This window comes from Diaphorina citri, unplaced genomic scaffold (assembly GCF_000475195.1).
Source record: "Diaphorina citri unplaced genomic scaffold, Diaci psyllid genome assembly version 1.1 scaffold45, whole genome shotgun sequence".
Taxonomy (NCBI): domain Eukaryota; kingdom Metazoa; phylum Arthropoda; class Insecta; order Hemiptera; family Psyllidae; genus Diaphorina; species Diaphorina citri.
This window is the reverse complement of record NW_007377482.1, coordinates 214,994-233,464: the sequence shown is the minus strand read 5'-3', so window position 1 is coordinate 233,464 and position 18,471 is coordinate 214,994. Positions and strand designations below refer to the sequence as shown.

Below are 18,471 nucleotides of genomic sequence, written 5' to 3'. Positions count from 1 at the left end.
AATTTGCAGCGGTTTGTAAAACATGAGGCTCACCGCTCTCCCTCTTCTAATCTCTTGGGGGAACACGCCTTCTATGCGGGAATAGCACATCACTCTCGCCTGAATGATTCTGGGTCGAACAACAAGGGATTTGGTTTGATCCCACAGAATTAACGAATAATTTTCAAAAAAACAGGGTGGGTTGTATCTAACCCAAAGCATGAAGCACAGGTATTTTCCCCTGGAATCAACTTATGTTCGAATCCCAGCCTCGATGGCTTTTTTTTATATCAATTTTACATTTTCAGAAAACTTCCATAATGGCCAAACTTTTTGAGGGTACGTACAGATTTCTGAAAAAAAAAAAAACATTACCCTTAAGCCTTTAATTGGTTCAGAAAAGGTGTTCAACTTTCAACCACAGGGGGCATAACTTTTTCCAAATTTTAACTGCCACACCCTGTATATTTGGGTAATTTTAATTAAATTCAAGCCCCGAACAATACCACCCCGTCAGGATTGTATCGAATTCTCAGAGTTATTCCTGTGAAATGCATCCTGGATAGAAAGGGATTTAGAAATTTCGCCATAAACCCCCGTTAACATTTTGCGTGAATCAGGGGCGCGTCGTGAGCTTTTCCAAAGGGGACGCTATGATCCCATATCCATATACAGTTCTTTGGGATAGGATTCTTTCCATATACGGTCCTCTGAGACGATTTCCCCTGAAGCCCGTTTCCCCTCTTTTAAAAGAGAATACAAAATTTAGTTTGACCACCAGGTGGCGTGATATAGCTTGTACCAAACCATTGTTTTCCTGGCCCATCATTACCCTCTCCTTTTTCCTAGCCCATCATTACCCTCTCCTTTTTCCTAGCCCATCATTACCCTCTCCTTTTTTCCTGGCCCATCATTACCCTCTCCTTTTTCCTAGCCCATCATTACCCTCTCCTTTTTTCCTGGCCCATCATTACCTTCTCCTTTTTCCTAGCCCATCATTACCCTCTCCTCTTTCCTGGCCCATCATTACCCTCTCCTCTTTCCTGGCCCATCATTACCCTCTCCTCTTTCCTGGCCCATTATTAACCTCTCCTTTTTCCTAGCCCATCATTACCCTCTCCTTTTTCCTAGCCCATCATTACCCTCTCCTTTTTCCTAGCCCATCATTACCCTCTCCTCTTTCCTGGCCCATCATTACCCTCTCCTCTTTCCTGGCCCATTATTAACCTCTCCTTTTTCCTAGCCCATCATTACCCTCTCCTTTTTCCTAGTCCATCATTACCCTCTCCTTTTTCCTAGCCCATCATTACCCTCTCCTTTTTCCTAGCCCATTATTAACCTCTCCTTTTTCCTAGCCCATCATTACCCTCTCCTTTTTCCTAGCCCATCATTACCCTCTCCTTTTTCCTAGCCCATCATTACCCTCTCCTCTTTCCTGGCCCATCATTACCCTCTCCTCTTTCCTAGCCCATCATTACCCTCTCCTTTCCTTTCCTTAACGAGTCCTTTGCCTCTTCCCCTATTCATCCCTCTCTGGTCCCCTATAATTCGTTTACCCGTTATACATCGCATTACATCGTCCTTTATCCCTTTATCCCTTTTCCTTCTTCGTTCATGAATAAGGAATCCTTTTCTTTTACCTGGGGCCCTGGAAGATTTGCCTTTATTTTTAATACGCTCATCTTAATCTTCTTCCACTTATTTATATTCACTTTTATACTTATTTGTTACTTTCCTTTCCTAGTTATATTTTTCTATTGCTTTTCTGTCGTTCGTCAGAGAGAAGAAGAAGTAGCAGCAAGGTCACCTGTCCGGATAGCAACCACGCGCAACGTTGCTTATCTTCAGTGATCAGTTGGGAACGGGTGTATTGCAGCGTGCTATTGCCGATAGCGGTAGTTGGCGGGATCTTTCTCTGATATTTTCTTTATTTGTTCCTGTTAACCCTCTCCTTCGTTATTTCCTTTTTTTCTTCGCCTTCCTTCTTCTTCTTCCCCTTCTTCTTAGTTCCCTGCTTCCAATTATTCTACTTCTTCCACCTTTTCTTATTTCCTTCTCTTGGCTTCTTCATTTCCTTCTTTCATTTCAAGTCAAATATTCTCATTCTCTTCCTCTTCCCTTCTCTCCCTTTTTTCATTCTCCATTTTCCCTTTTCTCCCTACTTTCATTCTTCCCTTTTCCTTTTTCCCGTTCTCCCACTTTCCGTTTAAGCTACTCACCATTCATCACTATGTCACTTACCACCATCTTTTCTTTTCCTCTCTCACTCCCCCCTTTCTTACTGCATCCTTCTTCTTAAGTTATTCGTCCATTTTCACCTCCAATTTGAATTCTACTTTTTCCCTTCTCTTTTGCTTCTACTCTTTTTCTACATCACGTGTCTAGTTTTCTCAGTTTTTCTTTCACACACTTTTACTCTTTCTCTTTCTCTCTCTCGCTCTTTAATTTTCTCTTGATTTTTCTTTCTATTTCTTGTTTTCATTTTCGTTGAATTGCTTTTGTTCTAAATGACGATGATGCATCAAGTTTGTTAACAATGACAAATGATTTTTCATTTTGGATGTAGGTAACAAAAAATACTCATCAGCACAATGAATTGTTTCTAGTTTGCAGAATATGTAGATGAGTGATCTATATATTTTAACTTTCAACGAAGAAGCAGAAGAGCAAGAAGAAAAGAAGAAGACCAAGAAGAAGAAGACGACCAACAACAAGGAGAAGAAAATAAAATACCTGCACCGAAAGCAACATGTCTGGAATACGAAAATGTCTGCATTGTACCTTGATGAGGACTGTCATTAAGGACAATAATAACATCAAAATAATAAAAATAAAGGGATCATATTATTATTTATCTCAGCATAACTATTACTAAATGACCACTGCAATTAAGTAATATGCAAAACTCAGGGGTACTTACTCGTATTAAGCAAAAAACGGTGCTAAAAGATTTCAAGAGGGATTAAAACAACTTTCATTTAGGCAGGCTCGCTCAACAGGGGACAGGGGGCTCTTCTGGGCCCTTTTGCCTGGGGCGGCGGGGCCGAGGATCTTCAACGGGGGACGGAATTAACAATGTTTATTTTCCAAAGAGAAAAATTAAATACGAATCAAGCGTGCGGGGAGGCGCGCGAACGTCAAGAGTTCGAAGCGCCGCCCATAGGTATGTACATTGTACAATTGTACATAACTCATTCAGCTAGAACTAAGTGTGTAGTATTATTCTTTGCAAAGGAAAGAAAAGATGAAGAAGAAGAGGAAGAGGAGGAAGAAGAAGAAGAAGAAGAAGAAGAAGAAGAAAGAGGATGAAGAAGAAGAATGTTGCGAGAAGTCCATTGTTAGAATCAGCCCCTGGGCCTGTTTAGCCTGTGTGGGGCCCTGCTAATATGTTGTGGTGGACTTGATATTAAAATTTGAGCTGAGCTTAATTTGAGTTAACGTCCACTTGAGGTTTAGCTTGAATTTTTTTAACGAAAAGCTCTTGGTTTTTTCTATGCGGGTGTTTTTCACTCACTTTTTTTTATCTCACATTTTTCCGTTCCCTCTGAGAATTGAAACAGGTAGGTATCTATTGTTACAGGATTGTGATATAAATTTCATCGTGAAACCTGCATAGGTAAAAAAAAAAAAAAAAAAAAACACCAGAATTAAAAATAATAATATTTTTTCTTTATCATTCTCTTCCAATTTCATCTCTAGCTTTCTCTTCTTCTTCTTCTTTTTCATTTAGTTAATCCTAATTTTCCCCCTAAAAAAAATAAATAAAAAAAAAAAAAAAATCAAAAGTCCGCCTCTGATTTAAATGGAAGCAAATTCACTAATTGGTGCAATCTTAGACAGATAATGAAAAATGGAGATTCATTAAATTGAATAAACACCAGCGTCACAACAAAAGGAAAAATAAACTGTCATTCCTATTAAATTAAAGAATAATATTATAATTTAATTAATGATAAAAAAAAAAAATTGTTCGAGCGAATATTAATTAGATAAAAAAAATTTATAATTAGAGCAGAGTTTTAGCCCTCTTTGTGACTAGAAAATTTCGAAATGGAAATCGTAAAACTTTTTTTTTTATTTTGTAACTTGTAGGTACCTAAGGTACTTTTGCTAGACATCTTTAGTTGTTACTTTTCACTATTGATTGTAAATTTCAGATTTGATTTTGTGCCTAATTCCACTAATTCGACCAAATTCAGAGTCCACTCTTTAAATGTTATTGTGATGAAATATTATTGAAAGACTCAATGTTCTGGGGATTTTAACTATGGTGGAGGCAAAGTCAGAATCGAGGCTTGGTGTGCCAATCCGTTAATCCTGACTTTAAATGCAAGCTATACTTTACATGTAATAAAATGGACCCGTCGGGTTTATTTCCCGACATTTTTATTCGAATTCGTAAAAAAAAAAGAAAAAAAAAAGGCAGAGCTGTTAAAGTTCCTCTCTTTATGTGTTACTGCTAGTCTCGTGGCTTTAGCGAACTGTTTTATGTGTCGAGAAAGGCTTGGATTATTATTATTATTATTATTATTATTATTATTATTATTATTATTATTATTATTATTATTATTATTATTATTATTTCAAGTGACAATTTATTATGGTCTCGTGTGTTTAAAATTAAACCAAATAGCAACGTGACAAAAGAGTTGCGGGTTGCATACACCCGGAACTGTACCGTTCTACACTGCTACCTTTGGTGCATTGTTGACATTTTTATAATAAGTTTCTATTGTCATTACGCTTTCCTATCCTGTCCTTTCTCTTAGCCCGTCCCCTGCTTTCCCTTTCCTTTATTATTCCGTCCCCTTCCTTTCCCCTATTATGTCCCTCTCTTTCCCATCATGACATACATTGTACCCTCTATTCTTCCATTATTACTATATCCTTTCCCTTAGTATTCACCCCAATATAAGTAGCATCAGCAATCAGCAGTCTAGCAAAATGAACTGTGTGGGAATGTGGGCATTAAAATTTAAAGTAGGTACAATAAAAGTTAGAAATATTCTTGTTAATAAAAAAAAAAAAATAATGGGGTATCTTCCGATAAATTTGGTGTATGTATTTGGTGTCAAAATATGATAACTTCGTTTCTAGTAAGCCCTATAACTTTATTATTAGGTATTTATGTATTAAATTACCTACTCTTGCTAAAATTATTATTTTAGGAAAGCATTGTGCTCGTTTGGATTTACAATTTACAGAATCACAGCGGAATGAAATAATATTATGCAAAATGTGACAAAGGAAATATTAGGTATGCTATGTTGAAGTGGTGGGAGAATTATTTAATTAAATTTGCTGTTATTCAAATTAAGACGGAAAAAAATAAATATTATGTTTTGAATTATGAATCTGAACTAGGTTTTGCTATTTTTATTAGGTATTATTATTATTTTTAGGACTTATTGTTATAATTATTTTTAAATTTTAAATACTTAATTATTTAATTATAATTAGATATTGGTCATCTTCTGTTGTTAAATGGTTATTGGATTTCACGGACAAGAACTCTAGTAAAAAAAATCAGAAAAATGAGTAAATATAAATATTTAACGAAATTTCAAAAATAATAATCAAAAACTACTTACATTTTGTTCCACATCTCGTTTTTGCGGGGTGCAGTTATGCAAAGGGGGGCAAAATATTAGAGAAAAGAGAATTTTTCAATTGAGTGAGTAATGCAATGTTTTTTTAATTGGAAGAGAAAATGAATCCGGGAATGAAGAAGAAAAAAATAGAGAAATAGTCTTTGAAAATTGGATCAATCCCAAACAGTTATGTAAATTAAAAAAGGGAAATTTTTTGAAAAAAAAAATAATAATAATAATAATAATAATAATAATAATAAATAAAAAAATTACTCTTGCAAATTATATTATTTGATGCAAAACACCAGAAAAGGGGACAGATGGAACATCAAGTGTTATGTTGGGTTCGAAAAAGGGTCATATTTAGTTCTTGGGAAGGACTTTAGAAGATGAATAGGGATTTTAATGGGAACAGGGGAAGAAAAAGGGTCAGAGGGCAATTAAAACATAATAACAGATAGGCACTCTCTAAACAATGGAGCTCACAACATTTAACTTTGAAAATGAATGGCAAAATAATAATATCGGTCAAAGAAATACCATTAATCGAAAAAGAAGAGTTAGGGATGAAAGAAGATAAAAAAAGAAGAGTACCTACCCAGACAAAATGTTTCAAGATTATGTTTTAATATATTGAAAAAGGAATGAGAGAGCGAGAGAGAGAGAGAGAGAGAGAGAGAGAGAGAGAGAGAGAGAGAGAGAGAGAGAGAGAGAGAGAGAGAGAGAGAGAGAGAAACGGTAAGTAAAGATACATTGAGTAAAAGAACATAGGTAAATGAAAATTTTCCGAACAAAAGAAAAGTGATGGAAACGAAATAATAACGTTCTAAGGTTTTTCTGAAGGGGAGGAGAAACGACAGAAGTAATACCAACAGAAGAAGAAGGAGGAGGAAGGAGAGAAGAAGAAGAAGAAGAAGAAGGAGGAGTAGAAGAAAAGGAAGAACACAAACATAATATCACATAATAATATCATTGTTTGGGCATTGTGTGAGAGTGTGAGTTGGGCAAAGTTGCGCTTGCTTTTTTGATACAGAGTGTAAGACGAATATCAATAATATTCACGAGTTTTATACCTTACTTTTGGCAACATGATGCTCTAAATTTCCCCCCTCCAGGGAGGGGAAATGGATGAGAGAGGAGATACAATCTCTGAGTTAGGAGAAAGGGGAAGGAGAGAAGAAGGAGGAGGGATGAGATGAAAGAAGAGAAGAGTAGGAGAAGGAGGAAGAATTGGAGGAGAAGGAGATGAGAGGAAGGAGGAGATAGAACAAAGAAGATAAAGGGATGGAGAAGAAGAATTTACAACCCCCTCCCTGAGTCAGAAAAGAGAAGGGAGGAATGAGAGAAGGAAAGAAAGAAAGAAGGAATGGAAGAAATAACAGAATAGTAGAAGAAGGAGAAGCAGGGAGAGGAGAAGAAATAGGAGACAAGGGAAAGGAGGAGAAAGCGAATGAGAACAAAAAGAAGAAAAGAATGGAGGAGTTAGAGAAGAACGAGGAGGAGGGGAAGAAAGAGAGAAAAAAATAAAAGAAGGAGAATAATGGTTGGAGGAGACAGAAGTAATATGAAAAAAAAAGTAAAAAAGAGGAGGAGGAGGAGGAGGAAATGGAGAACGAAGAGCATTTAAAGTGAAGTTCAAGGAGGAAGACGAAAAAAAAGAGGGAAAGATTGAGATGACAAAGGACAAAGAAAAGAACTAGAGGAGGAGAAGAAAAAAAGAGGAAAATTGAAAAAGAAATATGAGGAATAGGAGGATGAGGAGGAGATGAAGAAGAAGAAGGAAGAAAAAGAAGAAGAAGGAAGAAAAAGAAGAAGAAGAAGAAGAAGAAGAAAAAGGAGTAGGTATTTCGGAAAACCCTCTTCAGGATGATGTCTTTTGTCATAGAGAATTCTCTCATTATTATTTGAGAGTTGAAATACTTTGCATTGGAATGTTCCAATACCCTTACCTAAATCACTTCTTCAACTTTTTTCTGCAAAGTCCTCGATTTCACCTTTTGAAATTTACATCATTCCATTTTTTTTCTCTCCCTATCTACCTCTTCCCCTCCCTCTTTCCCTCTCCTTTTTTTCAATCTATCTCTTTTCCTCTCTTCTTATTGGCTCTCGACCCCTCTCCTTCTCCTTTCTTCTAACCTCTTCTCTTATTGGCTCTCACCCCTCCTTCCTCTCTTTTTATCTCCTCCTTTGACTCGTCCTCTTTTTCTCTCTCATTCTATATTTCTTTCTCTCCTCCCTTTGATTACTTTCTTATCCTTTTTTTTCCCCAAACTTTCATGTTTTCATTCATTGAAATCTCCCAACTTTTTCTTGATTTGGAAAAAAAAAGAAATGGCCTCTTATCGTCCCGAAATCGAAGAGAGAAGGAAGACAGGATAGGAGAATGCCAGCCGTTCCGAGAACGAACATTATCCCATCAGGATAAATTACAAAGCTCTAATTCCGACTTTGACTTTGACTTTAAAATTTACGACTTAAAAACCTATTCATGCAACTCCAGCAGATTTTTCCTTCTCCATAAAACGCTCAATCCGGTACAAGTCTCAGTTGTGGAAGCAAATAAAAAATGTCGATAAAAAATAATGGTTCTCGAGCTCAAACGTTTAGTGTATGTGCTAGTTTAACCGTTTTATACAGTCGAACTTGGATAAACAGGAAAAAGTGGTCATTTTTAACACAAAAACCTCAAATGAAACCTAGATGAACTGAAAAAAAGGCGCAGTCCATTTTTAACACAAAAAACTCTTTTACACAGGAAATTGGAGCCTCTATAAGCAGGAATTTGTTAAGACATTATATTTTGTCATGCCAGGTTTCCTTTCCTCCTAACCTGTGTTCAATTGGACCTCAATTGGACCTCAACCTGTGTTCAATTGGACCTCAATTGGACCTCAACCTGTGTTCAATTGGACCTCTATATAAACAGGCATGAAAATTCGGCACCTCTCTAAGCAAAAACTTTTTCAAGCTAGAATCCTCTATTCTATTCTACCGAAATCGAAGAGAGAAGGAAGACAGGATAGGAGAAAGCCAGCCGTTCCGAGAACGAACATTATCCCATCAGGATAAAATCCACCCCTAGCGCTTACAAGGCAGACGCACTACCAACTAAGCTAACTAGGCTGGCCGAGAGCTTTTAGTTCTCCCTAAAAATTCTAAAACAACATTACCTGCCTACAGAGGCTAGTAGGTTTTTTTTATCTCAAAATAACCATGAGCTTTTTTCCTTTTGAGCCTTTATACAAATGTTGGATTTCTATACAATGGCAGTGGGCAGGCAAATACATAAAATACCTATATGTGTGTTTAGAAAAGAAATAATCTAAATACCAAGAAATGGAGCCTGTATTTAACTTAGATTCTTTTGAACTCTGTCTGTTGGAATTAAAATATTCAAACAATGTGACCTATCTATGTATGTACAGGCAGGTTAGGTATACCTATACCTAGATGTTTCAGCAATTTGAATTTTTTCCTCTGTTATTCTTTGAAATTTGTTCTGGTGAAATCAAATATTCGGTCTTATAATATATGCCTCTACGAGTATGATGTAAATAATGTATTCAGCTCCCACCACATTTGAATTTGTATTTAGAATATTGAGAGAAAACTCAAACATAATGCCAAGGTTTTCGTTTCATGTCAGGCCGTACCCTTCATGTTTTTATTTTTTTAAAGCAAATCAAGGTTATTATTTATAAAATGAAATAGGTACTTCAAATTGCTAATCTCTTTCAAATACAAGACCTTGATTCGACAGAAACAGTAAGGGGACTTTTCAGTCTCATTCTGACAGAACAAACAAGGTATATTCTACTTTATTTTACCTGATACAAACATAGAGGTACCTACTTGGTAACAACTAACAGCTTTTCAAAGCAGATTCATTATTTCGTGCTAATTGTAAGTTTTAATAAAGCAAAGCAAGTTTCCTTCAAGATTTTGCTTGAACGAATCCCAAGAGTTTCCTTCAAAAAACAATACGAAAACGGTGATAATTAATTCTGCATTAGAAATATAACGTTGTTCTTGTTCTTGGTTTGGAAGTCGTTAAAAATAATGAGTGGGTTTTTGAAAATGATTCGCGCTAACTTGATAGAATAATATTTCAACTTGAAGATTACTTGAGAAAGAAACAAAGTTCAGAAAACTGTTTCAAATATTGTGAAACACGATAAATTAATTCGAGTTATTTTTTTCTTCAAATAATATTGTTGTTCTTATTATTTTCATTATTATTACTGAATAAATTTTCTACCTACCTTATTAAAATATTTATGATACAAAAACAATACATTTTAGAGACCTCAAACAACTGAAAACAATGTATATTATGTGTTCCCCTGGAAGAGTAAAACAACAAAGGAAGAGGTAGAAGAAGAAGAAGAAGGAATCAACGAAAATAAGAAAATTAAAATTAAACCAAAAAGAACAAAATTAATCAAAAATAATAATAGAAAGAACGAACATAACAAACGTAGGTAAGAGAATTAGAGAACGAAAAAGTTAATGAAATATTGGTCAAGACAATAGATTTAACATCCGTTGCGGGTAAATCACAACATGAAAAAAGGTAAATTCATCAGCATTCACAATTCAACAGCAAAACGGTTGTTCCGAGATTTCTGTCGAAAAGTGTCGAAACAAGGGCACGCTAAATCGAAAAATCCAAAAACCATCGAGCTAATGAAAAGGGTAGAATTTGCTCAGTCAACATTCCTCGAGCAATCACCATCTTTGACTCCCAAACTTCACATCTCCAAGATTTATTAAATTTTATTTTACTTGACATTTGGTCTTACATACCTACTAAGATGAATTTTGAATTACCTACATATGTTAAAGTAACTTCGATCGAAAACTTGATAAGAAATACAGAATGGGAAAAATAGGCAGTGTGCTGAAAACTGAAGAATTAGTGGAGATGTCAAAACTCCCAATAGTAGTAATACGTTACTATCGCATACGAGGGAAATTTGAGCTACCAAAAATTTATGTTGAGCTAAAAGAGTGGACTTTATTTTACCATCAGGTATGTAGGTAGATATGTTGTACTTCTTTCTAACTTTCCAAAAATTGGATCCAATTTTAATCTTTCTAATAAATTGATAATCAGAGAAAATCTGAAGTCTCATGAACATTTATACGAGATTTTCTTTACTTATGGTGTGTATTCTACCTAGTCAGGGAAAATCTTCTTAGTTGGATAGGTACCTACCACAGATTTTCCTTACTTATGTATGGTGTGACTTCTAAGCAGGAAAGTCAGTCTGTTTTACTTCTTTCTAACTTTCCAAAAATTGGATCCAATTTTAATCTTTCTAATAAATTGATAATCAGAGAAAATCTGAAGTCTCATTAACATTTATAAATCTGAAGTCTCATGAACATTAAATTTATAAATCTGAAGTCTCATGAACTACCTACGAGATTTTCTTTACTTATGGTGTGTATTCTACCTAGTCAGGGAAAAATCTTCTTAGTTGGATAGGTACCACAGATTTTCCTTACTTATGTATGGTGTGACTTCTAATCAGGAAAGTCAGTTGGAGAGTCAAAGAGGCCCCCACGAAAACATTCACCGAAAAAAAGGAGGGGTCACGTCCTAAATTGAACAACAGTAAACACAACAAACGGTCAGCAAATCAACGAAACGGTTCCAAAAAAAGTATACGAACGTTCAATCGCATTATCATTCGGTTAAAAAATCGTTCCTTCAAAAATAGAAATGTGTAGGAGTGAGTGTGTTGGAACTAGGCACTTTTTTTACTCTTTTGAGTTGACTGATCAGTCAATGAGCCAGATCCTAAAAATGTAAAACCGCACACATTTTATTATGTGACTTTTTTTGTAGTCATCATCCGAAATTTCTCTTTTTACTAGTTTGGATGTAATGGCGCCACGATACCCGCTGCCAGTCCAAAGAGAAATTTCGTATGATGACAAAAAAAGTCACATACCTACAGCTTAACTCGCTCAGCTCCAAAACGGTATTGGGAGCTAGGATCCGACTACCGACATACTGAGTAGTTCACTCAGATTTGTTTCATTTTAATGCCTTGCACATTGCATAACTAATATGTACCAATAACTCCCAAGTTTGAACTCTCATTGTGGTCCCAGCCATAGCAAGTAGTTCATCAATTTAATTGGGTCACTCTGGGTTCATGAATATTTCTATTCTATTCTGTTCTATTCTATTCCATTCCATTCTAATTGGGTTAAATCTCCGCAGGAATTCATCCGTCACAAAGTTCCTGTAGGTCAGCAACTATTCAACCTCGTCAAATAGTTATGTCATCAAATAGTTATGTAATTATGTATGTCATGTATGTCATAACCTCATAACATTTTGACCTTTCACTCATGCAAAACGTTTAACTTTGTAATGGCCCTGATGTTTCCTCTCTTCTATTGTCATTACGCTTTCCTATCCTGTCCTTTCTCTTAGCCCGTCCCCTGCTTTCCCTTTCCTTTATTATTCCGTCCCCTTCCTTCCCCCTATTATGTCCCTCTCTTTCCCATCATGACATACATTGTACCCTCTATTCTTCCATTATTACCATATCCTTTCCCATAGCCCGTCATTACCCTCTCCTTTTTCCTGGCCCATCATTACCCTCTCCTTTTTTCCTAGCCCATCATTACCCTCTCCTTTTTACTAGCCCATCATTACCCTCTCCTTTTTCCTTAACGAGTCCTTTGCCTCTTCCCCTATTCATCCCTTCTTGGTCCCCTATAATTCTTTTACCCGTTATACATCGCATTACATCGTCCTTTATCCCTTTTCCTTCTTCGTTCATGAATAAGGAATCCTTTTTTTTTACCTGGGCCCTGGAAGATTTGCCTTTATTTTTAATACGCTCATCCTAATCTTCTTTCACTTATTTATATTCACTTTTATACTTATTTATCACGTTCCTTTCCTAGTTACATTTTTCTATTGCTTTTCTTTCGTTCGTCAGAGAGAAGAAGAAGTAGCAGCAAGGTCACCTGTCGGGATAGCAACCACACGCAACGTTGCTTATCTTCAGTGATCCGTTTTGGGAACGGGTGTATTGCAGCGTGCTATTGCTGATAGCGGTAGTTGGCGGGATCTTTCTCTGAAATTTTCTTTATTTGTTAACCTCTCCTTCTTTATTTCCTTTTTTCTCCTTCGCCTTCCTTCTTCTTCTTCTTCCCTTTCGAGAAACGGTAAGTAAGGATACATTGAGTAAAAGAACATAAATGAAAATTTTCCGAACAAAAGAAAAGTGATGGAAACGAAATAATAATGGCCTAAGGTTTTTCTGAAGAGGAGGAGAAACGACAGAAGTAATACCAACAGAAGAAGAAGGAGGAGGAAGGAGAGAAGAAGAAGAAGGAGGAGTAGAAGAAAAAGAAGAACACATAATATCATTGTTTGGGCATTGTGCGAATTGGGCAAAGTTGCGCTTGGTTTTTTGATACAGAGTGTAAGTCGAAGATCAATAATATTCACGAGTTTTATACCTACCTTACTTTTGGCAACATGATATACACTCTAAATTTTGTCTCATGTAAATATGGCCCTGATATGATCAGAAATACCTTTTTGAATAAAATGTATACTTTGATGTCTAAAAGTCTACACTAGGTTTGGCACTAAAATCTGACCATCGAAAATTTGACCCGATTACATTACTTTCCTTCCTATAGGATAAGGAAAGTAACAAATTATACTTACCCCTACTATTAAAGGTCCTTGTAATTTTTTTTTTTTTTACTGAAAGGGGGCGATCGTAGAGAAAAGGTTGGGAAACACTGGTATAAATGACCCGAATGGAGGAATTTGGAGAATATTGTGTATTAATAATTAGTACTTGACATGGTATCCCGTTTTCAAAGTTTATATTGTGTTCATAAAATATTTGCATAAATACCTACATAGGTATTATACAAATATACATGCTCTGTCATAAACAGAGTTCTGCACACTTGGAAAGCGAAATACAAAATATGAGTATACTTTGGAAAGCGAGATACAAACATGTATGTATATTAGAGTGCCATTACTTTGGAAAGCAAGACAGGATTGCGGCTTCAGTCAGGGGTCAGGGTCACTAAAAGGCCAACAAAGGGTCAAATGTGGGACAAGGATTTATCAATGTCCAGACACAAAGCCTGGCTCTCACAGACTTTATGGTAGTCGATCCCTCCTTCTCCCTCTTCCTCCTCTTCCTCCTCATTCTCCTAAAGGGAAATAAGAAAAGTTAGAGAAAAAGGAGAGAGCTAAAAGAAGCCAAAGAAGAAAATTGGGGGAGGAGTAGGAAGAAGAAGAAGAAGAGGTAGAGAAAAAAAAAGAAGGAAAGAGAGGTAGAGAAAAGGGAGTGAAGTAAATAAAAGGGAAATAAGAAAAGTTAGAGAAAAAGGAGAGAGCTAAAAGAAGCCAAAGAAGAAAATTGGGGGAGGAGTAGGAAGAAGAAGAAGAGGTAGAGAAAAGGAAAAGAAAGAAAGAGAGGTAGAGAAAAGGAAGTGAAGTAAATAGGGAAAGAAGAAAATGGAGAAAAGGAAATAGAGGACGGAGAAAAGGGAAGGATATATTATAATGAAATGTGACTTCGTGACGGGAGAACACAAGTAGCTCCGAAGAGATTTTCCTCTCATTTTCTATAGCCGAGGTCTGTGTATACCTTGAGATACACTCACGTACAAAAATTTTGGACCTCCCCATTAGCCTAGTTAGCAGGGAGGCTAGCACGTTTGCCTTGTACGCGCTAGGTCGCGGTTTGATTCCAGCCCGGGGAGGATTTTATCCTATAAGGTTCGTTCTCGGAACGGCTGGCTTTATCCTATCTTGTCTTTCTTCTCTCTTAGCTCTCTGGATGATGAGCTCTTAGCAGTTACAGCTCCAACCTCTTGAAACTAAATAAATACGTAGTACCTTTTTCAATATCAATAATTTTTTCACTGAAAATAGGTCCAACTACAAAAGAGAGTACCTATTTGAAGAAAACAACATTAGCTTTTGACTGTTAGGTTCACACCACAAAATGTTGGAAATTACTTACTTTACTTACACGTGAATGTCTTGCACTATATTTTCAAGACATTCACAAAAGGCTGTCAGTGTAAGAGTAATGGAAAGGAAATTGTCCCGATTTTTTAGCACCCGAGTATATTAACACATATTTCTTTGTATAGCTGTAGAGCTCCACACACATAGCTATAATAGTTTGTATCTACCTATGTATATGTAGAATGTATCTACCTATATGGCTAGACTTTTATACGAGTACATAGAGATTAGGGTGACTGATGTGAAATGAAGAAATGTGATTGAGACTTAGCATCAATGTTGCTATGAGATATATTATAATGAAATGTGACTTCGTGACGGGAGAACACAAGTAGCTCCGAAGAGATTTTCCTCTCATTTTCTATAGCCGAGGTCTTTGTATAACTTGAGATACACTCACGTACAAAAATTTTGGACCTCCCCATTAGCCTAGTTAGCGGGGAGGCTAGCACGTCTGCCTTGTAAGCGCTAGGTCGCGTTTTGATTCCAGCCCGGGGAGGATTTTATGCTATAAGGTTCGTTCTCGGAACGGCTGGCTTTATCCTATCTTGTCTTTCTTCTCTCTTAGCTCTCGGGATGATAAGCTCTTAGCAGTTACAGCTCCAACCTCTTGAAACTAAATCAATACGTAATACCTTTTTCAGTGTCAATAATTTGGTCACTGAAAATAGGTCCAACTACAAAAGAGAGTAGGTACCTATTTGAAGAAAACATTAGCTTTTGACTGTTAAGTTCGCACCACAAAATGTTGGAAATTACTTACTTACACGTGAATGTCTTGCACTATATTTTCAAGACATTCACAAAAGGCTGTCAGTGTAAGAGTAATGGAAAGGAAATTGTCCCGATTTTTTAGCACCCGAGTATATTACACATATTTCTTTGTATAGCTGTAACAGTAGAGCTCCACACACATAGCTATAATAGTTTGTATCTACCTATGTATTAATATGTAGTAGGACAAGGATTTATCAATGTCCAGACACAAAGCCTGGCTCTCACAGACTTTATGGTAGTCGATCCCTCCTTCTCCCTCTTCCTCCTCATTCTCCTATTCCTCTTTTTCTCCTCTACTTCCTCTTCCTCTTGTTATTTCTTCTTCCATACATCCACCTCTTTCTCCTCCCCTCCTTTTCCTTCTCCCTCTTGTCCTTTTTCGCGCTTATTCTTCCTCTGCAGCCCTTCCTCGTTTTCCTATTCCTCCTCCCCTTTCTCCTACTCCCTCGCTTCCTCTTTCTCTTGTTCTTTCTTCTTCCATACATCCACCTCTTTCTCCTCCCCTCCTTTTCCTTCTCCCTCTTGTCCTTTTCCGCGCTTATTCTTCCTCTGCAGCCCTTCCTCGTTTTCCTATTCCTCCTCCCCTTCTCCTACTCCCTTCTTATCCTTTTCTGTTTCTTCCTTCTCTCCCTTCCTTACTCTTCTTTTCCTTTTTCTGCAGCACCTCCTCATTGTTCCCCTTGCTGCCCTCCGTCCTCCGCTGTTTCTGACTTTTTGCTTTTTGTACACAAGGGTAAAGGTACCTCTTTATCTATGCACTGGTATCTGGTACCTATAAAGGTGTCTAAATAAAGGTAGGTACCTTTATTAATTTATACATATATGTTGTAGTTTGTAGTATCAAAATGGTCCTTTTTTTAACAGAATGAGTAAGGTTCATATTTACTGTCAAACTACTGAGACTACATTCCCACTTTTTTGGGATGTTTCAAAGTCATAGAGCAGGAAAAATGAGGACCAACGGAATTTTTCTTTTTCTTCTACGACTTCTAGATCCCGATAATAATAATAATAATAATAATAATAAATAAAAAAATTACTCTTGCAAATTATATTATTTGATGCAAAACACCAGAAAAGGGGACAGATGGAACATCAAGTGTTATGTTGGGTTCGAAAAAGGGTCATATTTAGTTCTTGGGAAGGACTTTAGAAGATGAATAGGGATTTTAATGGGAACAGGGGAAGAAAAAGGGTCAGAGGGCAATTAAAACATAATAACAGATAGGCACTCTCTAAACAATGGAGCTCACAACATTTAACTTTGAAAATGAATGGCAAAATAATAATATCGGTCAAAGAAATACCATTAATCGAAAAAGAAGAGTTAGGGATGAAAGAAGATAAAAAAAGAAGAGTACCTACCCAGACAAAATGTTTCAAGATTATGTTTTAATATATTGAAAAAGGAATGAGAGAGCGAGGGGGGGAGGGTGGGGAAGAGAGAATTTTGAGTATTTGATTTTTGAATAATTATTTTCTTTTTGAGTTTGAGATGAGGTTGGATAAATCTTCTTCTGAAGGCGCAAGATGCAAGTAAGGTGTAGGCACTTAAAATAAATGTAGATACCTACATATTAATTCTATAGAAAAGGTTTTACAATAACAAAATTACAATAATAGAGAGTACAAGACAAAAATTTTACAAAATAGGCTTTATCTAGAAACTAGAGCATACTTAGAACCCGATTTAGAGTTTCTGAAAGTCGATCTTTCTTTGACTTCGTTAGAAGTCTTCCAATATACGAGCATTCTCTTTTAGTTCACTATTCTCAGGTGTTCATTTCAGGTAAGAAATCTGCTCTTTATCGGACTTTTTATCGACGGATTTCAAAGTCAAAGATAATGACCAACTTTCAAAAATTACAAAAATATTTTTTCTTGATAGGTAGAAAATCATAATATATAAAATTACAAAAGAATCAAGAATGCCTACTAGAAGCCTACCTCATTGGAAGAAAAAATTCAAAAAAACCGTAAACTTAAGAATGACTTCGCGCTTTGCGTATGCTCGTCTTACAAAATATATTAAAATTTTATTAACATGAAACAATAGCATCGAAAAATATATAATATCCATATTGGAATAGGTACATAAATATTGAAAATGTTACAGAAAAGAGAGGCAAGTTTCCTTCAAGATTTTGCTTGAACGAATCCCAAGAGTTTCCTTCAAAAAACAATACGAAAACGGTGATAATTAATTCTGCATTTGAAATATAACGTTGTTCTTGTTCTTGTTGTTTGTTTGGAAGTCGTTAAAAATAATGAGTGACTGAAAGGGGGCGATCGTAGAGAAAAGGTTGGGAAACACTGGTATAAATGACCCGAATGGAGGAATTTGGAGAATATTGTGTATTAATTAGTACCTGACATGGTATCCCGTTTTCAAAGTTTATATTGTGTTCATAAAATATTTGCATAAATACCTACATATTATACAAATATACATGCTCTGTCATAAACAGAGTTCTGCACACTTGGAAAGCGAAATACAAATATGGAGTATACTTTGGAAAGCGAGATACAAACATGTATGTATATTAGAGTGCCTTTACTTTGGAAAGCAAGACAGGATTGCGGCTTCAGTCAGGGGTCAGGGTCACTAAAAGGCCAACAAAGGGTCAAATGTATCTACCTTTCTACCTACCTAAAAGGAAATTCAAAGTAATTTTATTGCTGTTTAGGAGACATACCTAGATATTACGATCTAAGTAGGCCACAGGAATGCTTAAATCAGTTTTTGAGCTCTCCTGAAAAATTGTGCTCGAGTGACTTGTGAGGTTTTGAAAAGTACCTCCTCAGATGTCCTGTCCAGTCAACGTAAGGTATTTGTTCACTAGTAGGTTCACTAGTAGAACTGGTGAAATTCAGTGAAATAAAGAGGTGGTATTTGGAATTGATTGTTTATGCAGTATGCACCCCTGAGATAAAGCTGACAAGAACTAAAGGTATAAATCAGTGTTTCCCAACCGGGGCGATGGAGATTTTCATGGGGGCGATAAGGGGGGCGATCAATAAAAGGAGCGATAAAGGGGGCGATGGCTATCTAGGGGCAAAAATGTAAGTAGGTTGTCTGTCTTTTTT

The 18,471-nt window shown here is 36.2% G+C and overlaps 1 protein-coding gene across 1 annotated transcript in view; it reads right to left on the bottom strand.

Annotated features, from left to right (window-relative positions):
• Positions 1 to 268: 268 nt before the first annotated feature.
• The window catches only part of LOC103514743 (acetylcholine receptor subunit alpha-like), a 109,781-nt gene continuing 91,578 nt past the window's right edge, over positions 269 to 18,471 (bottom strand). Inside the window, exon 6 of the mRNA XM_017446457.2 lies at positions 269 to 332. Coding sequence (XP_017301946.1) covers positions 276 to 332 — 57 coding nt within the window. The 3' untranslated portion in view covers positions 269 to 275. The remainder of the gene's footprint in view (positions 333 to 18,471) is intronic.